General features: G+C 34.6%; 5 protein-coding genes and 1 pseudogene across 7 annotated transcripts; 5 read left to right on the top strand and 1 right to left on the bottom strand.

Annotated features, from left to right (window-relative positions):
• The first annotated feature begins 1,859 nt into the window (after nt 1-1,859).
• Nucleotides 1,860-2,479, top strand: LOC125876181 (glutamyl-tRNA(Gln) amidotransferase subunit C, chloroplastic/mitochondrial). The gene has a single exon (XM_049557296.1). The coding sequence runs from the start codon at nt 1,907-1,909 to the stop codon at nt 2,354-2,356; it is 450 nt and encodes a 149-aa protein (XP_049413253.1). The 5' UTR covers nt 1,860-1,906; the 3' UTR covers nt 2,357-2,479.
• Nucleotides 2,480-7,383: 4,904 nt separating this feature from the next.
• LOC125876518 (probable hexosyltransferase MUCI70) lies at nt 7,384-13,658 on the top strand. Of its 3 annotated transcripts, none has more exons than XM_049557715.1 (10): nt 7,384-7,545; nt 7,776-8,296; nt 9,321-9,560; nt 9,695-9,908; nt 10,025-10,134; nt 10,340-10,539; nt 11,543-11,646; nt 12,570-12,757; nt 12,835-13,034; nt 13,219-13,658. In XM_049557715.1, exons 2-10 carry the CDS (start codon nt 8,038-8,040, stop codon nt 13,426-13,428), a joined length of 1,725 nt encoding a protein of 574 aa, XP_049413672.1. In that variant the 5' UTR covers nt 7,384-7,545; nt 7,776-8,037; the 3' UTR covers nt 13,429-13,658. The 3 variants fall into 3 exon arrangements, with proteins under 3 accessions (XP_049413672.1, XP_049413673.1, XP_049413674.1); XM_049557716.1 differs by having other exon boundaries at nt 7,386-7,545; nt 7,781-8,296; XM_049557717.1 differs by having other exon boundaries at nt 7,387-7,545; nt 7,833-8,296.
• Nucleotides 13,659-14,229: 571 nt separating this feature from the next.
• On the top strand, nt 14,230-16,836 carry LOC125876430 (cytochrome c oxidase copper chaperone 1). Its single transcript, XM_049557612.1, has 2 exons — nt 14,230-14,331; nt 16,330-16,836. Exon 2 carries the CDS (start codon nt 16,342-16,344, stop codon nt 16,606-16,608), a length of 267 nt encoding a protein of 88 aa, XP_049413569.1. The 5' UTR covers nt 14,230-14,331; nt 16,330-16,341; the 3' UTR covers nt 16,609-16,836.
• A 585-nt stretch (nt 16,837-17,421) lies between these two features.
• LOC125876597 (uncharacterized) lies at nt 17,422-18,176 on the top strand. The gene has a single exon (XM_049557816.1). The coding sequence runs from the start codon at nt 17,541-17,543 to the stop codon at nt 18,045-18,047; it is 507 nt and encodes a 168-aa protein (XP_049413773.1). The 5' UTR covers nt 17,422-17,540; the 3' UTR covers nt 18,048-18,176.
• Nucleotides 18,177-18,538: 362 nt separating this feature from the next.
• LOC125876452 (3-deoxy-manno-octulosonate cytidylyltransferase, mitochondrial-like) lies at nt 18,539-21,407 on the top strand (annotated as a pseudogene).
• Nucleotides 21,408-21,500: 93 nt separating this feature from the next.
• LOC125876453 (uncharacterized) lies at nt 21,501-22,241 on the bottom strand. Its single transcript, XM_049557640.1, has 2 exons — nt 21,971-22,241; nt 21,501-21,889 (listed from the first exon to the last, which is right to left on the bottom strand). The coding sequence occupies exons 1-2, from the start codon at nt 22,229-22,231 to the stop codon at nt 21,704-21,706; spliced, it is 447 nt and encodes a 148-aa protein (XP_049413597.1). The 5' UTR covers nt 22,232-22,241; the 3' UTR covers nt 21,501-21,703.
• Nucleotides 22,242-23,667: the final 1,426 nt, after the last annotated feature.

Here is a 23,667-nt window from a genome sequence, read left to right as displayed (position 1 = left end):
AATTGACGAATAATTTGAAACAACTATTTTTAATAATGTGGACACCTAATATGGGATGAAGTAAGTATTACTTTTGTGTGGTCGTTGGTTTCAATTGCTAAGGGAGAACGTTACTTACATATTCAGATGAGCTCAGTAATTTTTGTTTAAATCTTATATTCATATTAAGAAATTTACTAAATTATATATATAAATATTTAATTTTTAATATAGTAACAAATTTATAACACGTAAACTCAAAATTCGGACTCTACCTCTGATAAGTTTGGTATACATACGAATAAACTTGTGTATTATCACCATACGATATTCCTAACTATACTTTTGGAATTCCATATTGAAGTGTTTTTTTTTTTTTTGCAAATTAAATATTACTAGTATTTAAATAGCAAAGGAGAAGATAAGGTTAAGGTGAATGAAGAGTAAAAGCATCGATCTGGATTGTGATGTAGTGATGGAACTGTTCTGTTCTTAATTAGAGGTTTTGGATTTGAATTATAGGTATGGAGAAAAGTTATTTGGGAGCGTCACCCTCTTGTAATGCGCGATTTGATTTGAATCAAAACTTTAATGCAGATTCACTCTGAATATCGATTGAGAAATCAAAAAATAAAGTAGAAGCGCATGATCACATAATAAGATATTTAATAATGAATAGTAGTAATATGATATTTAATAATGAATAGTAGTAATATAAGTAATAATGCATGCATGAAATTAATGGCTGTGCCTTGTTTTTTCCAGACAATGCAACGGGTGAGTAGGACCAACCCACATCAAGGGGCTTTAGTTCTATGTGTGTTTTTTGGTCCTACTAGGAATGGACATAAAATTAAGAAAATAATCCAATCATTTTTTTAAAATTTTTTTTTTATATATATTTAGCAATTGATTTTAATGCGCGAAAATTAAAGTGTTAGAAAATTTTTTCGAAGGTGAAGGATATAAATAGTCATTTTTAAGGATTATCACTATGCAAAGAATAACCGAATTTTTAAGGTTTGATCACCAATAAGTCAAGCATCAGAGTTTTGATTTCGAATATGGATATGGAGTTTCAAATTTGAGTCGTAAGCTTGAATTATCAAAGTCAATTTCCACAGGAAACTTCAGAATAAGTAGATAAAAATGAACTTAAATGGAGAGTCTCAGTAGCTCGATTGATTGATTACTTGAACTCCACCTTATTGGTGAGGGATCAATTTTCCACCTCGTAATCCCTTCCCTATTTTCCTTTTTTCTTACACCCATTTTTTTAAAAATAAAAGAAGAAAAAAAACAAACCTAAATTTTCTAATTCATGAGTTGTTGTATCACATAAAAGGCATTAGACTTCAATTAATAATATATCAACCAAGAATTAAAGTGAAGTTGATGAATTAAAGACAAAGAGGTTGAACTTCAACCATTTACATATGAAATTAGGCTTAACTAGCTCTCAACTTTATGACATTTGGACCAAAAGTGATGAATACCCTCAAATTTAATTTTAAACTCAAACATCTGAAGTTTGAACTGTAGTATAATATCTGAAAGTGATGAAGACCGTTAAATCTAATTTTAAACTCAAACATCTGAAGTTTGAACTGTAATACAATATGTCAATCTCGTATAATTAGGTTCGTAGTTAGACTCGAAAAATCAAACTTTAGACTCAAAATTTTCAACTTTAATCTCGTAAATTTGAATTTTTAATTTTGAGATAGCTTTAAATTTTTTAAAAATTTGGGCCATTTGTGCACTTGCCCTTTAGCTTAGTTGGTTTCAGCCCAAAATTAAATTCCCCAAAGCCCATGAAGACTGATATCTGAAGCCCATATCCCTTTGTTCCAAAATCTGGTAATCCTAGACTTCTCACAGTGGTGCCGTCTTCCGCCGTATAACGCCGTATACCGCCGCCTACCTGATGGTCGTCATTTTTCAAGCGCCATCCATGGGAAGTATCAGTGCTTTGCATTATCTCAAACCAACAAGAAGTGCCAATGGTACTTCCTTGTTCAATTTCAGTAAAAATCGCATTTCCCAATTACCAGTGGCTTTTCGAAGCTACACCGTGAAATCGAGTGTTCTAGAACCTCCAGATGTTACACGTTTGGCTGAAACTGCTCGAATTTCACTCAATCCAAAAGAAATGGAAGAATTCGCTCCCAAAATTCGACAAGTTATAGATTGGTTTGGACAACTTCAAGCTGTTGATTTACAGAGTATTGAGCCAGCGATTAGGGCAGATACTGAAGGAGATAATTTGCGTGGAGACGTACCTGAGAAGTTTGAGAATAGAGAAGAACTGATTTCTGCTGTGCCAAGCTTTGAGAACCCTTACATCAAAGTTCCCAAAGTCCTCAATAAGGAGTGATGTTGTTTAGGTACTTTTCATTTCATCACTCCATTTTTCTTTCCAAGATGTATTTTGATGCAATGTATAATTGTTTCGATCAGCTTGCGTGCAACTCGATTAATTATGAGCTAATTTGAAAAACCGATTGAATTGTGCTATTGAAACTTCTTGACTGAGTAAAGTATTTCAGATATGGTCGTAAATTGGATTTACCTACTTTGATTTGCCATACTCGAGTGGAGTTCCTTTAGAAACAATTTTTCTACCTTGTACGCGGACTACACTGTACTTTCTCCATACTCTGCTGAATATGTTATTATTATTGTTATCCTGATTAGACATTAGATATGTTATCTGGTTGTTAGTAGACATTGTCAATGTATGGGGTAAAAATTCACGAATAGCTATTTTCAAGTGTTCATCCATTCATTAACACTTGAAATAATAATAATTCAAGCTAATGCATGAGATATCATTGATCATTGTGTAAGTCTTTGCATCTCAGTTTGGTCATTTAAAGTCTCAAGAAGAAGCGGAGGGGGGTATTGAGCAGTTCCTTGATGCTCCTCTGAACAAAATGAATGTATTATGGTTTCAATTGACATCTCCACAACTGCAAAGAAGAGAGTTGTCACGAGGTATCCAAGACACCAGCATACCTGCATTAGAAATAGGAATCAGGCTTAGAGATACAAAAGAGAAGTTAGCCTCGGAGAAGTTTCATTATCCAATAACTTTTAATCTTCTCCATTTAAATACGAAAGAGACTTCACTAGTCATAATTTAACCCATGTCATGTTGTATGCTGTACTACTCTAGCAAGGGGATCATGATCATGGATCGGAAAGAGTTGTGTCCTAAGAAGTGTTCACCAATACAGTTATCTCCCCATCTCTGAAGGCGATAAAGTCATTTAGAGCTGGTTTGGCCAAGCGGATAAAAACTGCTTATTGACCAACCATCTCAAATTTCCAAAAAAGTGCTTTTGGCTTCCAAACCACCTGGCCAAACAGAATCTTAGATGTCCTCCCTCAAAGCTGATCTTAAAGACCCAAAACTCCGGGAGTTGGTTAAGTGTCATTTTCTTGCTGGTAAGCATTCAATTTTGGTAATCCTACAATTGTCAGTTGAATAAGCAGTTACACATTGTTCCGCGATTGCTAGAGCTTGAAAGTTTCCTATCCTCACAGTTATCAAATTAAATTGTCAGGCTACAGAACCTCATGCATGAATCTTTTCAAGTGAATCATGTTCCTCTAAAGTTATCAAGCTACAACACCTTGTGCACGTCCTTTAAGTCAAAACAGTGTCCATATTCATGGAAACACACTCATTTGAACCTCTTAATCATCACCATAAGTGATCATCAAGTGAAATATTCGAACACTATTACTAAATGATACTATGGAAGTTTACATATATAGGTCTTCACTCTCTTTATAGTTCTCTATGTTGCATCATTTGAAGTGGTAATAGAAACTCCTCAAATGATCTGTGCTATTTGTTAGTTCTTAGTTCTGTGAAATTGATAGTTTGCATCTGCTTAAATGGAAAATCCCATCCAAAAGAAGACTTACAACTAGTTTGACAAAGCAGGTGATTCAAGAAATCCCTATCATCACAAGGAAAATAGCCAAACTTACTACTTGGTTGGAGAACCACAATCACTATCCAATGTGATACAATTTTATTATAGTTGTTGGATGGTTTAATCCCGTTTAGTTACTTTGTTTATATTGCCAGGAGGCTGTTGGGGCGTAATGTCCAACATCCTCCCTTCATCTGTACTGTTCCATGCTCATTAGCGTTATGTCCAACATTCATACTGTTCCATGCTCATTAGCATTATGCCAACATCCTCCCTTCATCTGTACAATCCCATGCTCATTTTGGTAATGAAACCAAAAAAAGACTGATACACAGCTTCCCAAGACGGAGATTAACATCGCCATTGACATTCACCTTCCCAATCCAAATAATGTTACTGATAATGTGATCAGTTGGAATCTCAGAAGACTTAAAAACAGCCCTTTCCAGTTATTGCTATATCTGAAAAGCATCACAAGCACCATCATCATCTTGAATTTGAAGTCATTAGAGATGGGAGAGGAGAGAATGTTCAACAATCAAGATAAATCAATTCGATTACAATTTTAGTACTAGTAGTTTTGTTTTTCTTTCTCTACTTATTTGACTATAGTCCATATTATTACAAAAGCAAAATTCTCTTCAAAATAGTGGTAGACTTGCTACTTTTTTCCATTTCATGTTGGATAAAAAACTATTGTTTCATTTTTATTTGTAGTTTGACTTTTTTTATTTAGTAATTATAGGATATTATAGTTCCTTGTGTTAAAGATTAAAGGATATGGAACAGATTGAACAAAGGGTACAATCAACGTGTATAGCTGTTAAATGTTATAGAGTTGCTACTAAAAATTCACTAGATTGCTATACTTAGAGTCCTACTACAATACAAATATACAATTTACAAGAGTAGTGGTCGACATAGCAGCCTAATAGACTTTTAGTAGCCCAGTCCTAGTGTGACTCGAACTCTATAACAGTTAACCGTTGTACACGTTGATTATACCATGTTGTTCAACCTGTTCCATATCTTCAACTTCCCTTCATCTTCAAGCACTTTGTATTGTGTGATTATATTAGAAATGCAACAACTTATCAATAAATAAAATTTTGTTATTTCCTTCTACAATGACATAATAAAAGAAGTAAACCAAATTATCCAAATTCTCATTACATTTTCATTTTCAATTTAAAGCAACCAATTAATTTTTGTTATAGATTTATCCATAGAGAAAAATAGTGGATATCTTATAGCTTTCCGGAAAATTTGACGACAATTAAAGACACGACGAAAGAGTAACACCATTAAGTAGTGCATTGGACTTAGACCTCATTTGTTTATTCTTAATCATTCAGATTCAGTCCATTAAGTGTGTTTGGTTTTTAGGTCTGAATCTGCATGATTCAGTCCATTAAGTCCATTTGTTTTTTTTTCAAAAATCCTCTTAATGAACCTGAAAAGGTCTGAACGGATCAGATCTGCAAGAGAGTCTTAACACCATTCAGACTTATCTAATAAGTTATAAATTAATAATGTATTGTCTCTCTCGGTCTTGCGTGACTTTTGCTCTCACAACTACAAAATTTCTTCCTCTTTTTTCTCAATCAAACACCAATTTTTTCCTCTTAAATTGGCAAGTTTTCATAATCTTTACAAGTATTTTTTTTATATTAATAATTTTTTTAGGGTGTATTGATGTTTGTTAGGATCACTTGTTGCAATAATATTTTTAGTGTATTGATGTTCATCAAGGTTTTGAGTATAAAAATACTATTCATAATTAAAAATAATAACTATGTATACATATTTGAGGTCTAGAATTTTGTCTTAGACCAATAATTTTATTGAGGCTCTTTGATCATCAAACTCTTTTGTGAGATAACACTAATATATTATTTTTGTTGAACTAGTTGGTGACAAAAACAACGGAGCTCCTAATAATTCTCCATCCCAATCTTCAGTTTCAACTGGGAAAAAAAAAGTTTTGGGGAAGAAAAAAAAACTTATTCGTCTGAATTGGAAATTGATGAGAAGACGATTACTACTCTGGAGTTATTGATTAAAAAAGTAGTGCACCTACATTTGAAGAATATTTGGAAAAATTATATGAACTTGGACTTGGATGGGAAGAGTCATTATACAGTACATGTGTTTGTATATTTTGTCAAAGTGTCCACTACAAAAAACATGAATGACGTTAGAGGTTCACAAGTTAGAGAATCGAATTAAGGTTATTGGAAAAAAGATAAGGATTCTTTAGTTTTTCTAATTAGCCAAAATATATGTTAAGCGTTGATGAAGTGATACCTTATTTATTATTTTTCGACTAGTATCTATCATACTTGTTGAACTTTTTGATATTATATTGTGTCTATAAAAAAATATTATTCGTGATTTTTTTATGTTATGCCTGATGATTATGATATTTTTTTAATCAAAAAGTAAATATTTTTTTGTTGAAATGAATTTTTTATAACATTTTATTAATATAATGTTTGATTTCATATGCACATTCATATATTGAAAACAAACCATAATCATTTAGTGTTCAGATTTTGAGACCACATCTTAATATTCAGATGTGTATTCAGATCTAGACATCTAGCTCTTAATACAAATCTTAATATTCAGACGTGTATTCATATTCAGATGCCTTAATCTTAATGAAAACAAATGAGGCCTTAGTTTCCTTGTCGATAATTACACATGCAAATCAATAACTTAACTTTTATAACAAGTGCTAGCTCTATTTATCTTCCGTCGGTTTATAACAAGCATCGTTCGTCGGTCTCCGAGGTTTCCCTTCTAGGAAATAAGGCTAACTTGATATCTCAGAACATTTTCTTCTTATCAATCCGACATTAAAAACGATAAACATCTTAAAAACTTACCAACACTCTATAACTTTATCAAACTAAATCAACTTATTAATTATGATTAAATATTTTTTTAAAACAAAAATATATATCACTCTATTATAGTACTTCCTCCATCCCTTTTTATATGTCACATTTATTTTGCACTTGCATTAAGAAATGATGTACCCTTCTACCCTTATTTAATATTTCTTAAGTCAACTTTATAATAAATGATGAATACATTTTCAAGATTAATTAACTACTCTATTAAGAGCATTATAGTAGGCAAAATATGGTAATTTGTATATAAATTTTATAAAATAATAAATATTGTGGACCAATTATTTATAAAAAGGGATAACATATAAAAAGCGACGAAGGGAGTATCATCTAAGCAAACCTCTCATATCAACTTCTATTCTAAGTACACTTACATATAAAATAATTTTATAAACATAAAGAAAAAATTAAAATAAAAAATAAAAGGGAATATCCTCATATCCATATGATTTAATTTAATCATAGTACTAGACAAATAGTATTATCACACTTCATCATCAAATTTAGCAAGAATTAATTAAAGACCAAAGGGAACGAAATACTAGAAAAAAAGGCCGAGTCGTATAGAGAGAGAATTATAAAAGCAGACCCCCAAATAGAAAACTTTTTCCGGTAATTCGAACGAAAAAGCGGATTTCGAGCCCTATTTGGATTCTTACAACTCTCAGAAAATTTCGAGAAAAATTTGCTGTCCTATTCAGGTAAATCGTTAAACCTCTTTTATTTCTCCGTTTTGAATTGATCTATTTTGCCGGAACTTGTCCAGATTTGAATTCTGTACTGCATTATTCATGGCGAATTTTTTGATTTTTTTTGTTAGTTAATTATTCGTTTGTGTTTTGAGATCAATTTGTTGTTTTTTTTGGAAGCATTGTTTAATTTGGAGTTGGACTTAGTTTTTTGATGTGTTTTTTTTTTTTTTTGGTTATAGTATAGGTGTATAGTGAATTGGCGATCTATAGAATTGGATTTGGATTTGTTGTGTTAGAAGAAGGATATTTATACTGATTCAGTACGTCAACATTGGGGATCTCGGAGTGATGAGGAGGTGAGACAGTGATTAGGAGTTGTTACCTTGGAGGAGGAATTTTTAAGTTGCGAAGGCCTGAAGAGTTGGGGAGTATAGTGAATGAAAGGGTTTTTAGAAGGAAGAAAGAGATGATTGTTGCTGTTATTGTGTGGTTTGAGGAACAATGACTGGGTTGTCATTGGGCCTTCGTACAGTAAGCGATGGGTCGTTGCAGCAATTGGCACAGAATGGAGTTTTGTACTCTCACAGTAATTCGTTTGTCTCGCGTAAAGGTTCAAAGACATCACTTTCTAGTTACAGAGAGAAGGAAAAGTTTCTTCCCTCTATTTTCAGGTTTTTGGTGCGAAAACAGGTTGGAATGCTGATTTTGGCTGCGTTTGCACTTTTGGCTTTTCTTACAGCATTTTGGATGGTTAATAAAGGTCCGTTTCCTGAAGTACTTTTGGTTTCTTTGTTGTCTGGAATAGGGATCTATTTATGTTTTAAACTTTAGTAGCTTTATTTCTTCTGATGGGTTGCGAGGAGTGCATGCTCTAATACCTTTGCATATTGTGGATAGGTGAAGGAAACGACCAATTAAAATGAAAATGTTGGTTTTAACACACCTGAACAAGATACATAGGATGCAGCCCACTGAAAAATGAATTAGAGTCAAAAGTTTGAGTAATTACAATTTGCAAGGAATAGAATGAAGTCTGTCATTTTCTAGAGCAATGGAGTTTTGCTGTGCGCTGGCTTCTGGTGTTGTAACGTCTAATGTATTGAAGAAAAGTGTGTTAAATTTTGTTCTTGACCTCCAGCTCTATTGGTGTAACCTAATATCATCATGAAATTTAGGACTCCCTCCCGTCCAGTTTGTTTGTTGGGTTTGACTTGACATGGAGTTTAAGAAAGTCAAGAAGCTTGTGGTCTTAAATTTAAAATATGTAGAATGTCCCAAAATGTCCTTTGATCTTGTGGTCTTAAAGATGCCAGGTGTAAAGTTGAAATTAAATAGTTGCCAAAAGAGGAAAGAGACATTCTTTTTGAAACGGACTAAAAAGGAAAGTAAGACAAACAAATTGAAATAGAGGGAGTAAAATAATAAAATAAATATGGAAAGACAGATAATTCTAGTTCTTACAGGTATTTATCCCCTGTTGAGCTGTGAAATCAGAAATGCACTTAATTTGTCTCACTACTGCAATCATAGATTTACAGTGAATTGTTTGTTTACTCTTACTTTGTCTTTCTTCTTTTGAGCATCATTGGAGTATCGATCTATTTCATGTCCAACAAAGAGAAAAAAAGAATGCATGGTAGTGTCGTGCTAGCCTTATTTTTTCGTGAGAAGTGGCAAAACCATCATCACTTGTATACTGCATTTTATTTAGTATTGAAGTTACTTTTGTAATTTGTAATGAGATGGATTTCCTGATTTTCTTACAAGATTTTTGTGATTATCAGAGGATGCATCAAGGAGTTCTGAATTGGACTTCAAGGAGTGGTTTGAAAACAGCACATACCATCTATCTGCATTATTGCCCAGGAAGGTTATGGTATGCGATGAGCATAATGCCCAGCTTCCTCCTCCCCATGCTTTGGCTATGATACAGACTAAAGATTCCTCTGCTTTTCCCGATCCTTGTCGAAATTTTGCATTTCCTCCTCCTCCACCTGGTGATAGGAGGCGAATTGGGCCTCGACGTAAGTGTAAAATTCACTTGTTTCCAACCTTATCTTATTTCTTAGCTTCACAAATTTGTATTATATCCTTTGCTTTGATCAGCACTTCACATAATGTTGTAATCTGGGTTGTGCTCTCTTTCATTTTCATTCAGCATGTCCTGTATGCTATGTTCCTGTGGAGCAAGCAATAGCTCGTATGCCTAGAGTCCCGTCAGTGTCACCTGGGCTTCAGCATTTAACTTATTTCCACGAGCAAATTCCCATGAAGACTGAACCTCACAGGGGTTCTGCATTTGGTGGGTACCCTTCTTTGGTGGAGAGGAATGCTTCGTTTGACATAAAAGAGTCAATGACTGTGCATTGTGGGTAAGTTGCACTTGTCATTTTGACATAGTCACTTGTCTTATTGTTGTTGGCTTTAGTGTTTTGTCCTTCTTCCAGAGTATTTGCTCTTTGTCTCATCCCTAATATATTTGGGTCAGATTTGTCCAAGGTTGTAGACCTGGTGATAGAACAGGGTTTGACATTGATGCGGCGGATCTAAAGGAGATGGAGCAATTCCATGATGTCATTGTGGCATCAGCCATATTTGGTACTCTATAGCTATGCTCCATATTTTCATCTTTTTAATTTTAATTAATAATCTAGGAGTATAAGGTGAAAGAGGATTAGAAAATGTAGCCAAGCTAGAAGTGGCTAGTATCAAAACCACAATCATCTATCTACAGCACTTTGAACCTCATAAGCATAAAGAATTGCAGATATCCCTTACCTATATTTACATAAATGCTCTACAGGAAATTATGACGTGATTCAACAGCCAAAGAACTGGGGTAAAACTACACGAGAAAAAGTTCCCTTTTATATGTTTGTTGATGAAGAAACAGAAGCATCCTTGAAGAACTCTAGTCTCTTGGACAGCAGAAATAGGGTTGGTTTATGGAGGATTATTCTTGTTCGCAATGTGCCTTATTCTGATGCGAGACGCAATGGGAAGGTTTGTTCTCCTAGTTTTCTTTTAAATCCCCTTATCTCAATCAAGGTTTCTGTCAAATTTTAAACCTGATCTCTAATCTGCTTTCTACCATGTTTCGAATAAGCCAAGGGTCTTTCGGAAACAACCTCTGTACCTCACAAAGGTAGGGTAAGGCCTGCATACATCCTGCCCTCCCCAGACCCCACTTATGGGATTACACTGGGTTTGTTGTTGTTTCTCTAATCTTCTTTCTTCTAAGGGGTTGACCAGTTGAGGTTACGCGAGTGCTTGATGTGGCATCTGGGTATGAAAAGACACTAAATTCTAAGCATGCTGTATGTAGGAAACCAAAAAAAAAGAAAGAAAGAAAAGCAATGAACTTGGGTATCATATATCACTTTTGCCTTTTACTAACATTAAGTATCTATTGTGGGACTTTGTAGTATAGCTCCGCAATCACTGTTATGTTAGTCTTTTACACCTCTGACTGGAAATGATTGTCAGCAGATTGAGGGACTATCTTTTGGTTGAGGCCATGCTGCCAAAATAATTTTAACTTCTTTTTTTAGATAATTGAGAAATCCCTGAGGGCTAGAGGCACATGGTTCGAAACTCGGTGGGTAATGGGACCATCCCTCTACCCTTCTCCACTTAAATACCAAGCTTTTTGTCTACAGAAGGGTTTAAACCCGTTACATGTGCCTAAACCACACATCACTCACTGCACTCTTACCACTAAACCTTAGCCCTATGACAATGTAACTGTCTAAATTTTTCTTCACATATGGTGATGAGAACAAACCTACTCGCCAAGAGGTAATAGAATATATGCAATGTCTTTACCTTTTCTTTTCTTTTTGGGTGTAGAGGTTCTGTTATCATTCATCTGTCATCAATTTGAATTGACTTCATTATATTTTTCTTTCATGGCGTATACTTTCAGTAACTCTTTCATATGTGAAGTGTGGATTAGAAGTAGAACATATGAATATGGATTTGGTTGAAAGAGATGTATCTGTGGCAGGTACCTAAGCTCCTACTGCATAGGCTCTTTCCTAATGTCCGCTATTCTATTTGGATAGATGGAAAGCTTCAGCTCATTGTGGATCCTTACCAGATTCTCGAGAGGTACATTTGGTTTTACTGACTCTTGTGTCCTTGTATGCCGGTTGGAATACCTTGTGCTTGGAGAGATTCTACTATTAAGTTCTAGCAATGGCTTATTATTGGTGATAAGGGAAAACGATTTTTAATAATGGCTAGCTACTGTACATGTTTTTTATTTGGTAATAGATCTAATTCATTTTCGTTTAAGCTTCCCAATAATAGTTTTCATCTTTTATGCACATCATTTTTTGCTATTCATATGATAGTACTTGTGCTAAGCTGTTAGCTGTGGGGTGAAGCTGATATTTCCGGGGTTATGACTGGGGGTTGGAGCTGATGAAGGTCTGCATCATCTAAAACCTGATTGTTGTTGCTGATTTTTTTTTATTTCCTGGATTTTATATGCAAACTCAAAAAGTGTTTTTATCATTGATGAGGTTGATTTTCCAAAGGAGAAAAAGGATAAGATACATACTTTTAATTATGAAAAAATAATATACATACCCGTATCTTCTCATTTTAGGTATTGATCAAATGATTGTAGTAGTGGAAGTATTGAGCAATGAATGGGCAATGCCATAATGGCACCCATCTTTTATTTGTGGGTTGCACCTTGAATGTGTTTTGTACATACTATTTGTAAGAATTTATTAGGCAGGCTAGTGCAGCCCTAGGGTTTTCCTATGATGCCACCCCTCAGACAATGACCAATGAGTTATTGAGGATTACCTTGACAGGCGCAACAGTTTGGTAGTTTATTTTCATCTTTGTTCCCTGTTGCTGTGTCATTTCTTTTCGACATGGCCATATTCTATTTGTTTTAGTGGCGTGTACGGCAGCCGAATTAATTATTCATTCTTTTTGTTGGCTTACACCTTCTAGTTGCGATATCTCACCTCTACTATAACTTTATGAGTTTCTTCTTTCCTATTCCTTTATCTCAGATTCTTGTGGCGCCAGAATGCTACTTTTGCTATTTCAAGACATTATAGACGTTTTGACGTCTTTGAAGAAGCTGAAGCTAATAAAGCTGCAGGGAAGTATGATAATGTATCCATCGACCACCAAATTGATTTCTACAAGAAAGAAGGTTTAACTGCATATTCAGAGGCTAAGCTTCCTATTACTAGTGGTGAGTCCACATTTACACCTTGTCTTCATTTGACCACTTGCTCTCAAAATTTACTTAGCTCATTCAACATTTTGCAGATGTTCCCGAAGGATGTGTTATTATAAAGGAGCATATTCCCATCACAAATCTGTTCACCTGTCTGTGGTTCAATGAAGTTGACCGTTTTACCTCTAGGGACCAACTGAGCTTTTCCACTGTCAGGGACAAATTGATGGCAAAAGTTAGCTGGAACGTCAACATGTTTTTGGATTGTGAGAGGCGGAATTTCGTGATACAGGTATCCACAAAAGAAAATCTCCTTTACTCTTCCACCCTAAACCTAAATATTAAAGACTTAAAGTATTTCGATTCTTCAGTTGGGAAAACTTGGATACAATTTTTTTATGGTTTAGCTTAGTTATTTGCCTTAATTTTTGCTGTTCTGTACATACAATACTTTCTCATAGACCAAATCTATGCAGGCATACCACAGAGATTTACTGGAGCAAAGGGCTCACATGACAGTTGTGAGAAGTCATGCACATCCTCCACCGGCTTTTGTTCGTGATAGTTCTTCTAGTAAACCTCCAGTAAGGAGACCTCCAAAGCGCGGAAGAGGTGAAAGGAAGTCTAACTCAAGGCGACATCGGAAAGTTGGGTCTGGGAGTAAGGGAAGCAGCACAACATTTTGATTTTCTTGCCTTCCATTTTTGGAAGCAAAAAGAAAAGAATCTATTTATACAACCTATTTGTTCCTCACTAGTGAACAAAAAGGTTAGGACAATTTTGATAGGTACTTACTTGTCCAATGTGAGAAGAAAGAAATTAGTTTTGCTTTTGCGGTTGTGAATATCAATTCAATTAACATTGTAGATATCACTAATTTAAATAATAGGTTGGTCATTTCTTTTTTATGTAGATGCCATATTGCCTTTTTGCGATTTCGTCTACTGAACCCTCGTTTTCAACTATCATTAGAATTTATAGACAGAAACATATGCATAATTACCGCAGAATTTAGTGTTACCTCTAGCCATGATGATAAAGTGCAGGAAGAATAGTAGTGTTGTCAATTTTTTATTTATTTTTTTTATTTCCACCCGGTGTTTGGTGTGAATCCGGATTTAACAAATGTATGTGTTATATATACTTTGGTTCCATTGAAGTCCAAACAACTATATAACCAAGGCAAGCCAAATTTTCATAACAAAGTGTTAATATTAACATTTTTTTTTAATTTTGACACGAACCCTGAAATAGAACTTATAAATCACATTAGCATAACTCACAAATCACATTCTAGAATCATTTTAAAATTATTTGAAAATCGTAATTTATATATCACATTCGAGAAAAGTGATTTACAAGCACGAATCGCAATTTACAAATCACATTTGAAAGCCACGATAAATTGCGTGATAACACAAAGAGAAGGGGTGGGGGTGTCTATTTGAAAACTTATGGGTTGTTTTGATATTTCATAGAAAATTGAGGGCAATAAAAGCAGCCATTGTTGGAAAAACGTAGCTAGGAATTTGTCCACATAAACCTCTCATAAACCCTTTTTTCTCCGACAAGAAAAAACGAACTAAAAGGTACGTAAAAAATCTGAATTTTCAGTTTATTTTGCCGATTACAACTTCCAATGAATCTGCATCTGCTCTTCCATGGTGTTTTTCAATTAATTTTCGCAGCTCACACGCTTAAATCCTTGATTATTATTTTTTTGTTTGCATCGCCGCTTTTGATATTAGGGTTAAAGCAATTTTTTTGATACTTATTTGAGTTTCACAAATTAAAGGATAACTGTAATGAAATCTTCTTACTGATAGTTTTTTTTTTTTGGGATTCTGAGTTCTTATTATATGAGTTGTTTTGTGTCAATTGAAATATTAAGCTATTTATGTATTGTCAGTGTTATTCACTTTGGTCCTTTAGTGACTTGTTGAACAGAGTTGGTGCTAAACCCAAAGCTATGTTGATATATATCTAGGATTTTCAATCAAAATTAAAAATGTAGTGCTGGTGAATTTTGAACACTTTCAATTACTAAGTCAACTTCAAAATTTATATATACACATAACAATTTTGTTAAAATACCTTATATATACCGTGAATTTTTTGTCGAGGGGTTTGCCTCTAGATCTGCATATAGTGCTTTGTGATAGAATAGAACACATAGCTATTTATGTTTATTAGGATTTCACTTGATAAAAGCATCTAGACTGCATCCTGCAGACCTGGATGGATAGTACTTCTTGTGATAAGAAGTAGCATATCTAATGGAAGAACTCTTATATTGTTGGAGGAGTTAGCATTAGTCCATACTTTTGTTTGCTGTGATTTACACAAAGTAATGGAAAGAGGAGAGTAGAAGGATTAGAAGATATTTATACACAGACATAGATAAGTGTCTAAGTCTTTCGTTTTAAAGATGTTAGCTGGGGAAGGGTGCTAACTAAGGAGGGGGTAGAAAGAATAAATTATGCCATATGAGAGCCTTGCATATTGAAATTGCTTGGAACTTTTGGAGCGTGTGTTGATACTTAGAAAGTTTCTCTACTTATAGTGGCTGGAATAGCTCTTGAATAAGGAGAAAATACGAAGAAGAGGTGGTACTTTAGAATGCAAAAGAGTAGGATTTATAACTACGGGTGGATGTACCATGTGGAGGTAACACAGGATGTAATTTTCTTCTTGATCTAAATAAAATAGTACCATATGTTTTTCTTTTTCCTTTGTATAAGTAAATGATGAGTGGAATGTAGTAAGATATGGCAGAGGTATTTTAGACTCTAGACCTTTCTCTTTCTGGAAAGTAAAAAAGAGAAGGAAATTTACAGAAGATGGTAAAATTCTTGTAACAGCTTTGTATTCTCCTCTCATACATGTTCTCTTCTCATGGGCGGATGCCATGGTGATTAGGTATTTGAAAATTGGAATTCATTAGCACTTCGTTTTCTCAATTCATCATGAGTCATTAGAAGTTTGATCATTTTAAAGTGTGATACTGGTAGTTTTATTTGAAATGATAATTGGTAGGGTAACATTTTTTGTCGGGTAGCATATTTGTTTGACAAAGTTATAGTTTGAAGGTTGTCAGTACTTTAGATAGTTACCATTGTTTACTGCATCCTGGAAAAGGAAGGGACTAAACAAGAAGTCCATGAAGACTTGGAACATTATACCACACGTCATCTGGTGGACTGTTGACTGGAAAGAAACAATAGAATCTTTTAAGGCAAAGGGACGTACATACTTGGCCTTAAACACAGATGTATTGTTTTACTAGCTTTCTTGGTGCAACTTGTCTCTTGTAAATAATGTCACATGCATTGTTAGGCACGATAGAGAAGTAGCACAGTCTGTAATTTCTTGCACTGGTCAGTACAAGTTTACCATCTGAAATATTCTTCATTGTTTGTATTAAAAAAAGAAGATAGGTACCTTTGTTGTAGTTTTTGTCTTTCGGAAGGCTGGTTCTACTAACACGATTTGGTATATGTATATCTTTTGCCCTTCTGTTGGCTGATTTGTGAGTAATGCTCTTATCTGATAGCCATCATCGATCTTTTGTTTCCCAACTCTTGCAGCCTTCTTTGAGAATGGGTGGTGCTTCATCGCAACTGGGGGATGGACTATCTAAGGAGAACACTTCAACAGCCACATCTTCTTCACAACTTCCAAAAGACGAAAAGTCAGCTCCCGCTACAGTCCCTGCAGATTCAAAGCCAAAGAAGAAGATTTGCTGTGCTTGTCCAGAGACTAAGAAGGTGAGAGATGAATGCATTGTGGAACACGGTGAATCAGCTTGTGAGAAATGGATCGAAGCTCATCTTAAATGCCTTCGAGCTGAAGGCTTCAACGTCTGAAACTGGTTACAGAACTAATTCTCTAAAAAAGGAAGAAAGGTGATATACTTTTGTAGAATGTCCGATATATGTTGTCATTACGAAAATTAATTAGCTAATTTCTCACAGATTATTTTATACAAAACATTGTTTTTACATATTCAGAATAAACAGGGCATAGTTTTTTGGAAACAATTGCTTTCGATTTTACATTTTTCATGTTGTATTTGTTCTCTACAATAGTATTTCGTTATAGAGATTTATAACTGTATTACTTGTATCTCTTATTATCTTTCTCATATTTCTCCCTTCTTCAATTGGTCCTTTGTTTGATTTTGTCTGTTGGTTATATTTTGTCAGCAATAACCAGAAATGGATGGTAACAAAATTGATCACTTAAATTCATTTACCATGAGAAAGTTTTATTACTACTCCTTCCGGCTCACATTAGTTGTCGATGTTGCTAAACATATTCGTCTTAAAATACTTATCAATTTACAAATCAATATAGAACTAATTGTTTTATCCATCTACTTTTATTTATTCACTATACTAAAATTAGATGCATATTACTCCGTGGTCATTTGCTATGAAGGATACGAGACAAAAGGCGAGACTAATTTATCTTATATTTGTACCAAACAAATTGCTCAGTTCCTTATTTATCTTTATTATTAGCTAATATTCATTTTTTAAAATATTAAATTTATTCTATGAAAACTAATATAAAACGGAGGGAGTGTTTATCCGACAAAATAAAACCTTTTACCTCAAGAAAAATGAAAAATATGTAAATATATATTGAAATTAAATTCCCCGGCAGCCTAAAATTATTTTATAAGTTTAATAATCCTTCTTTTCTAATAAATCTCTAGAACCCTCCAAAACCCTAGGGCTCTTAAACCCTTATAAAACCCTTTCGTTTTCAGTGAAGCTAAACAACTTTAGCAACCATGGCTGCTGTATCTAGGCTTCAAAGCTTAACCAACAAAACTTCACTCCAAAATCTCATTCACCGCCATCTCCTCCGCCCCGCAGCTACCACCGACATTGCCTCTGCAGACGCATCTAACATTTCCCCTCAATTTCAACCAAAGTCGATTTTGACTGGACATTTTTCTGATGGTAAAAAGTTGAGTGTTTCAAATGCTGATGAATTTCTTCTGAATTGGAACTTTCCGATTGGTATCGGCTCCGGTTTGCCTGCTTTTGATTTGTCTCTGATGGAGCTACGTGGAAGCCGATCGACCAGTAGTAAAAAACGTCCTGATCTGGAAGAAGATGTCGAAGACGATTCTGATGATGAAGTTGATTTTGACGATTCTGATGATGATGAACCGAAGGGATTTGATGATGTATATGGAAGCTGTGATGATTCTGATGAGGACGACGATGACTATGGCCGTCATGGTGGCGGCCGTAGTGGTGGTTCCCGTGGCGGCGGCGCTTATACAGCATGAAATTCGGACCAAGTCCGATTTGCACCTTTTTCGTTTCTTACATGCTAATAGTATCAGTTTATTTTTGCTTTGCTAATCAATGAAATTGTTTGGTTCACTCTCTTTTTCAATTAGTTTTATTTGCTTTCCTTTTGAGTTTTAATTTTCCATGCAATAAGTTTAAGATCACATTTATACGTTCTAATAATTTTACTCTAACTCTGTGCCAAATTAAGATTAAACAAACAAATTATAAGTGGATGTAATGAACTAAAATGTATATGTTCTACATAATAACCATGTACTCGAACTAATTACGCAAACAATTGCACCTTGGGCGAGCAATGTTCCTTCTAATTTATATGACACTTATTTATATTTAACAATAATAATTAGTTTTAAATTATTTTACATTTAATAAGACCTTTATTGCCATTTAAATACAATATCTATTTGTTTTAACACCTCCTATTCAATTGAACATGGAGCATAACTAGTTTTGCCAAAAAAAATAATTTAACTCTCCATTCTCTTTCGTTAACAAAAAGAGCAAATGCCGATCTTTAGTTCATCATCTTCGTCGTCGTCATCGTCTAGCTCTTCAAAATCATGGATCCTAAATGGTCTAGCTGTAGGAGCTGCAATGGCCGCCGTTCTCGGTGCTCGCGCGTACCTTGTCCGATCCGGCAGATTTCGGAGCCGGGTCATCGGAATTATACCCGCCCGTTTTGCTTCCAGGGTAAACCCCTTGTTCATATCCTGGGAAAACCCATGATTCAGGTATTTCTAAAATCTCCATCCTTTTTTACAGTCCTTTTAGCGTATATAAATTGTATGATTTTTGTCAATTGAGAAGATAATGGTCTAAATGGAGCACAGATTACAAAATGGATGCGAAGCCAGGATTTAAGCTTTATGAGTTCAATATTTAACGTTCTTAGTATTGAAGCCATTATATTATGAGATGATATCTACTAGGCATCTGTCTCGCCACTTGGTAACATATTTCAACTAATACTCAACTTAACCGAAGAATGTAATTACTGAATTTTTTAGGAAACTGTATATAATATTCCTAGTGTAACCTCTTTGTTTGAAATTGTTTACTTCTGGTGTAACTTTAATCAGGATGCACCATCATTGTGATTGTTTCGAAAGGAGTTGACACCCTCACCACATTCAAAATTCATAATTGCAGAGAACATGGGAACAGGCTAAACTTGCTGCTACATTGGATCACGTAGGTACGTCTCCATTTCACCTAACTTGACTACTTTTTGTAACCACAACCACAGCCCCCGACAAAGAAAAATAGGAAAGAAAAGAGAAGCAATAGTTGGTGTAGTAATCACAGGTGCTGATAATTGATATGTTCGCATTGTTTAACAGTTGTGGCAACAGATGATGAAAAGATAGCTGAGTGCTGTCAAGGTTTTGGTGCTGAAGTAATAATGACCTCTGAATCATGTAGAAATGGTAAACATAACATTCACTCATTTACTTAATCCTAAATTTTGCTACTCCTGGGAATTTCAGTCTGTGAAATTGCTAATGCTCAGTTGTTAAATTGGAGGAACCGAGCGTTGTAATGAAGCACTTCAAAAGCTTGGGAAGAAATATGACATTGTTGTTAACATACAAGGAGATGAACCTCTTATTGAACCTGAGATAATAAATGGCATTGTCAAAGCCCTGCAGGTAAATAATAGCGAATTTATACTTTCTTCCTGAATATATGCTCAATCGAAATAGCTACCTCATATGGTAGTGGCTTATCGTACTCATACCGACTCAAACTTCACATTTTTAGATGTGTATTTGTGTATATTACTCTGTTAATGTTAGTAAGTTGGTTAAATGTTGTTAGAGAGAGGGATAGGATTACACTAATGCTGTGCTCGCTCAAAGTAATATAAAATGTAATTGCAGTCACTTATCAGGAAAGAGTGGATAAACAAATTAATGGTAGAACACAGTGTTCTTGACAAAGTGAAGATATAAACATTTCAAACCCTGTATCAACTATTATCTTCATCATATATTGAGTAACATAGATTGATAGGGGAGATTAACGTTCGAATTGGACCTTAACAAAGGGTTTTGGAGTTATATCAATCTTGAAATTTAATGAGATTGTTTGAGGAAGAGCTTTATATAATATCTAAGGAAGATATCAGATGAAGGTCAATATAAAACTGCATTAGTCTAGTTTAAATTAGTATGACTTTGTATAGTTTGCCATTTATGAAGTGATGTTAATTTTCTGAGGACTCTGTATTTATGCAGGCTGCACCAAACGCGGTATTTAGCCTGCTGTGACGTCTTTGAAACCTGAGGATGCATTTGATCCAAATCGTGTTAAATGTGTGGTTGACAATCGTGGTTATGCAATCTATTTTTCACGAGGATTGATCCCTTATAACAAGTTAGTCATGATTTTCTTAAAAGTCTATTGCAGTGGTATTTCTTATCTACCATGTGATAAACCTGATCACTTTTGTGCAAACTTTCAGGTCTGGCAAGGTTAATCCTCAGTTTCCTTACTTGCTGCACCTTGGAATTCAGGTATTGGTTGATACATCTATAGTATAACTATCATCAGTTTTCCTGACAAAATCATGTTTGAATGAGGAGCATGTCTTTCTCTTATTTCATATCCAGAGCTATGATTCCAAGTTCCTAAAAATATACCCAGAATTGGAACCTACGCCGTTGCAACTTGAAGAAGACCTTGAACAATTGAAGGTCCTTGAGAATGGATACAAGATGAAGGTATCAAATTTGCAAGCTTGACTTACTTGTACACTAATTATAAAATGGGAGATTTCGTCAAATTACCTTTGTATCTTGAATATTTGTGTGTGAATATTGTGGAGAAAACAGTTTCAAGGAAAAAGAGAAGTTATTCTCCTACAATGATACAAAATAGATAGACGATAGAAACTTACCAGCACCGATGTTAACACTAAATCAATGAATGTAAGACATGTGTCTTTCGTACACATTTCTCACTCAACCATGGGTTAAAATGATATGAATTCTCACCTTAATTTTTAACTGCTAAGTACAATTTCTTGTGTTAATACCAGGTGCGAGTAAGTACTTACCATATGTAGACAGAAAAATTGTAAGTTAAACGGAGAACCTAAGAAGAAAAATCGTTGATAAAGTTAAATTGCTTGCTTTTCTAATTTTCCTAGTTTGTTTGCTCCTCTTGTTCTGATTATCTATCAGAGTGTTTTTTATATAGTGGATGAATCTCGTCCTGTATGCAGGTGATAAAAGTTGACCATGAGACTCATGGTGTTGACACCCCGGAAGATGTAGGCAAGATAGAGCAGTTCATGCGGGAGAGAAACTTGTCTTAGAGCAGAGTAGGATTCTATTGGATGATTTTGGTGTTGTCTAGAGCGACATTGAGCTTTCTGGAACCTTTAAATTAGTGCACCATTGATATTGCTGAATTATGTATTTGAAGATGAAAGAAGTTAGAAATAGGATGCTACATGTATGTTTTTTCTTAGAGAAATATCAATATTATCATGTACAATCATATGTGAAATTAACTCCAAAACAAGTTAGCTGCTGCTATATCTGTTTCAAATGCAAATTGGGAAACTAACCACCGAACAGGGGACAACCATCTCCGTCAGCTGCAGCAACCAGAAATATATGAATCAGCGGGCAGCAGGTGTTGGTACTACTGCTTCTTCCGTGATCAACTGAACCTCCGTCTTGAACAGAAGAAACGAGAACGATTCAAGTGAAAAATACACAAATCCACCAGGCGAATGAGTCACAAAAGATCCGAAACTCTTCCCCACCACACAGTGCCATGCCGGTCCATACATCGAATCAAACTCCTAAAAATCAACAAAAGTTTCACCAGCGTCAAATTTTCAAATTCCAACTCAAATTTGAAACGAAGGAAGAATCAAACTCACCTTTTTGAGGGAGCGAGCGAGGAGGGAGGGGTTAGGGCGGTGATTTGCAGGTTGGAGGAGGAGAGTTCCGGCGTAACGAAGGGCATGTGCTTGCATGGCGAAAGGCATATCTGCTGATCTGAGCCGTACATTAAGGGTGATAGCGAGAGCAGCAAGTTTCACTTCTTCTTCTGCCGACATAGACTTGCTAATGGCATTTTCGTTGTTGTTATTAGGCTTCTGGCGCCGGGAAAGAGAAGAAGAAGATGAATGCATGGGCATTTTTCAGGAGTTATTGCTGCTTGCTAGCTACTGTTTCCAATATTGATTTGGGCTGAATTTGTCTCTATTCATAAAAACGTGAGTTGAAACTTTTGACCATTCAGAGAAACAGACTGACCCAACCACAGGGCCAGTGCTGGTACGTTTGAACTTCCATTTGACCAACTACCTGATATTACTTATGCAAAATTTAATACACACAGTTTAAAACAATATAAATATTAATTATGCAAAATTTAATACACGCAGAAAAGTATTAATTGGTGCCGTTGTGGTAGGCGTGGAAATGGCGATACTTATATTAGGGAGAAAAGGCGGAGAATAATAATGGGCATGTTGGGTTGGGAGGTTCTAAGTTCAAAGTCTTTGTGCTAATAGTACTCTGACTACACGAGGATGGCATGGGAGATTGATTCCTAAAGGTTGTGCTTCCCAATGGTTTCACACTTTTTGTCTCCTCTTCTACCAACTCCAATAACACTTACTTTTCTTTATCTATGTTTTTTCTCGTTTTGTTTTCCTTTGAGTAGTATTTATTTTGAAGTCTGACTAATAGTGCATTCACAAGTCCTACATTGGAGTAGAGTATTTCTTGTAAAATTCAATTTTATTTTCAAGATTTGAATACGAAATATTTGATTAGAAATAAAAGAGATACTTACTATCACACTTAAAATTTTTCATCTGGACTTTTGTTCATTCATACTCTTGCCATAAAATAGAAGTTAAAATTTACTCCGTGACTTTTAACTATAACATAAAATCATCAAGTTGAAATACGGTATATGATAAAAAAGAGACTTTTTTCCTATTAAGGGATAAGATTATACTAAGAAAATCATCAGAGGATAAAATTGTCCAATTATCAAATAGTACATGGCAAATTAAATGTTATAACTATAGTTTCTTTTATTTGTAATTCGCAGCAAACATTTCATGTTTTTTGCCATCCCATTTGTTACCGAAATATACAAATGCAGGACCCATTTGTATACCGAAATATACAAATAGACCCAAGTACATATTTGTTATGTATATGTATATCGAAATATACAAATTAATAGCATGAAACACAATTATACAAACTATAGTTATAACATACAAATATGATTTTTATGTTTGCTAAACCTAAAATTTACTCTTTTCTAAAAGAACATCTCTATAGGTTCAAAATGGGCCTGTTAAGAGCACTGTACTCAGCCCAAGTATCTACTGGCCCAAATCAAATAAAAATGTGTCACAGCATCACTGAGAGCACGTGGATGATGGAGACACGAAACTCCTCATCCATTCATCCATCCACGGATGGAATGGTGAGACTCTTTTATTTTTAATTCGAAATTTTAAATATGAAAAATTTTTATTAGGAGTATTAGTATTATACATAATTTATATTTAATCAAAATTTCAATACGAACATTCAATATGGAGCTTAT

This window comes from Solanum stenotomum, chromosome 9 (genome assembly GCF_019186545.1).
Source record: "Solanum stenotomum isolate F172 chromosome 9, ASM1918654v1, whole genome shotgun sequence".
Classification (NCBI taxonomy): domain Eukaryota; kingdom Viridiplantae; phylum Streptophyta; class Magnoliopsida; order Solanales; family Solanaceae; genus Solanum; species Solanum stenotomum.
Note: the sequence above shows the minus strand (reverse complement) of the source record. Positions and strands in the feature narration are given on the sequence as shown.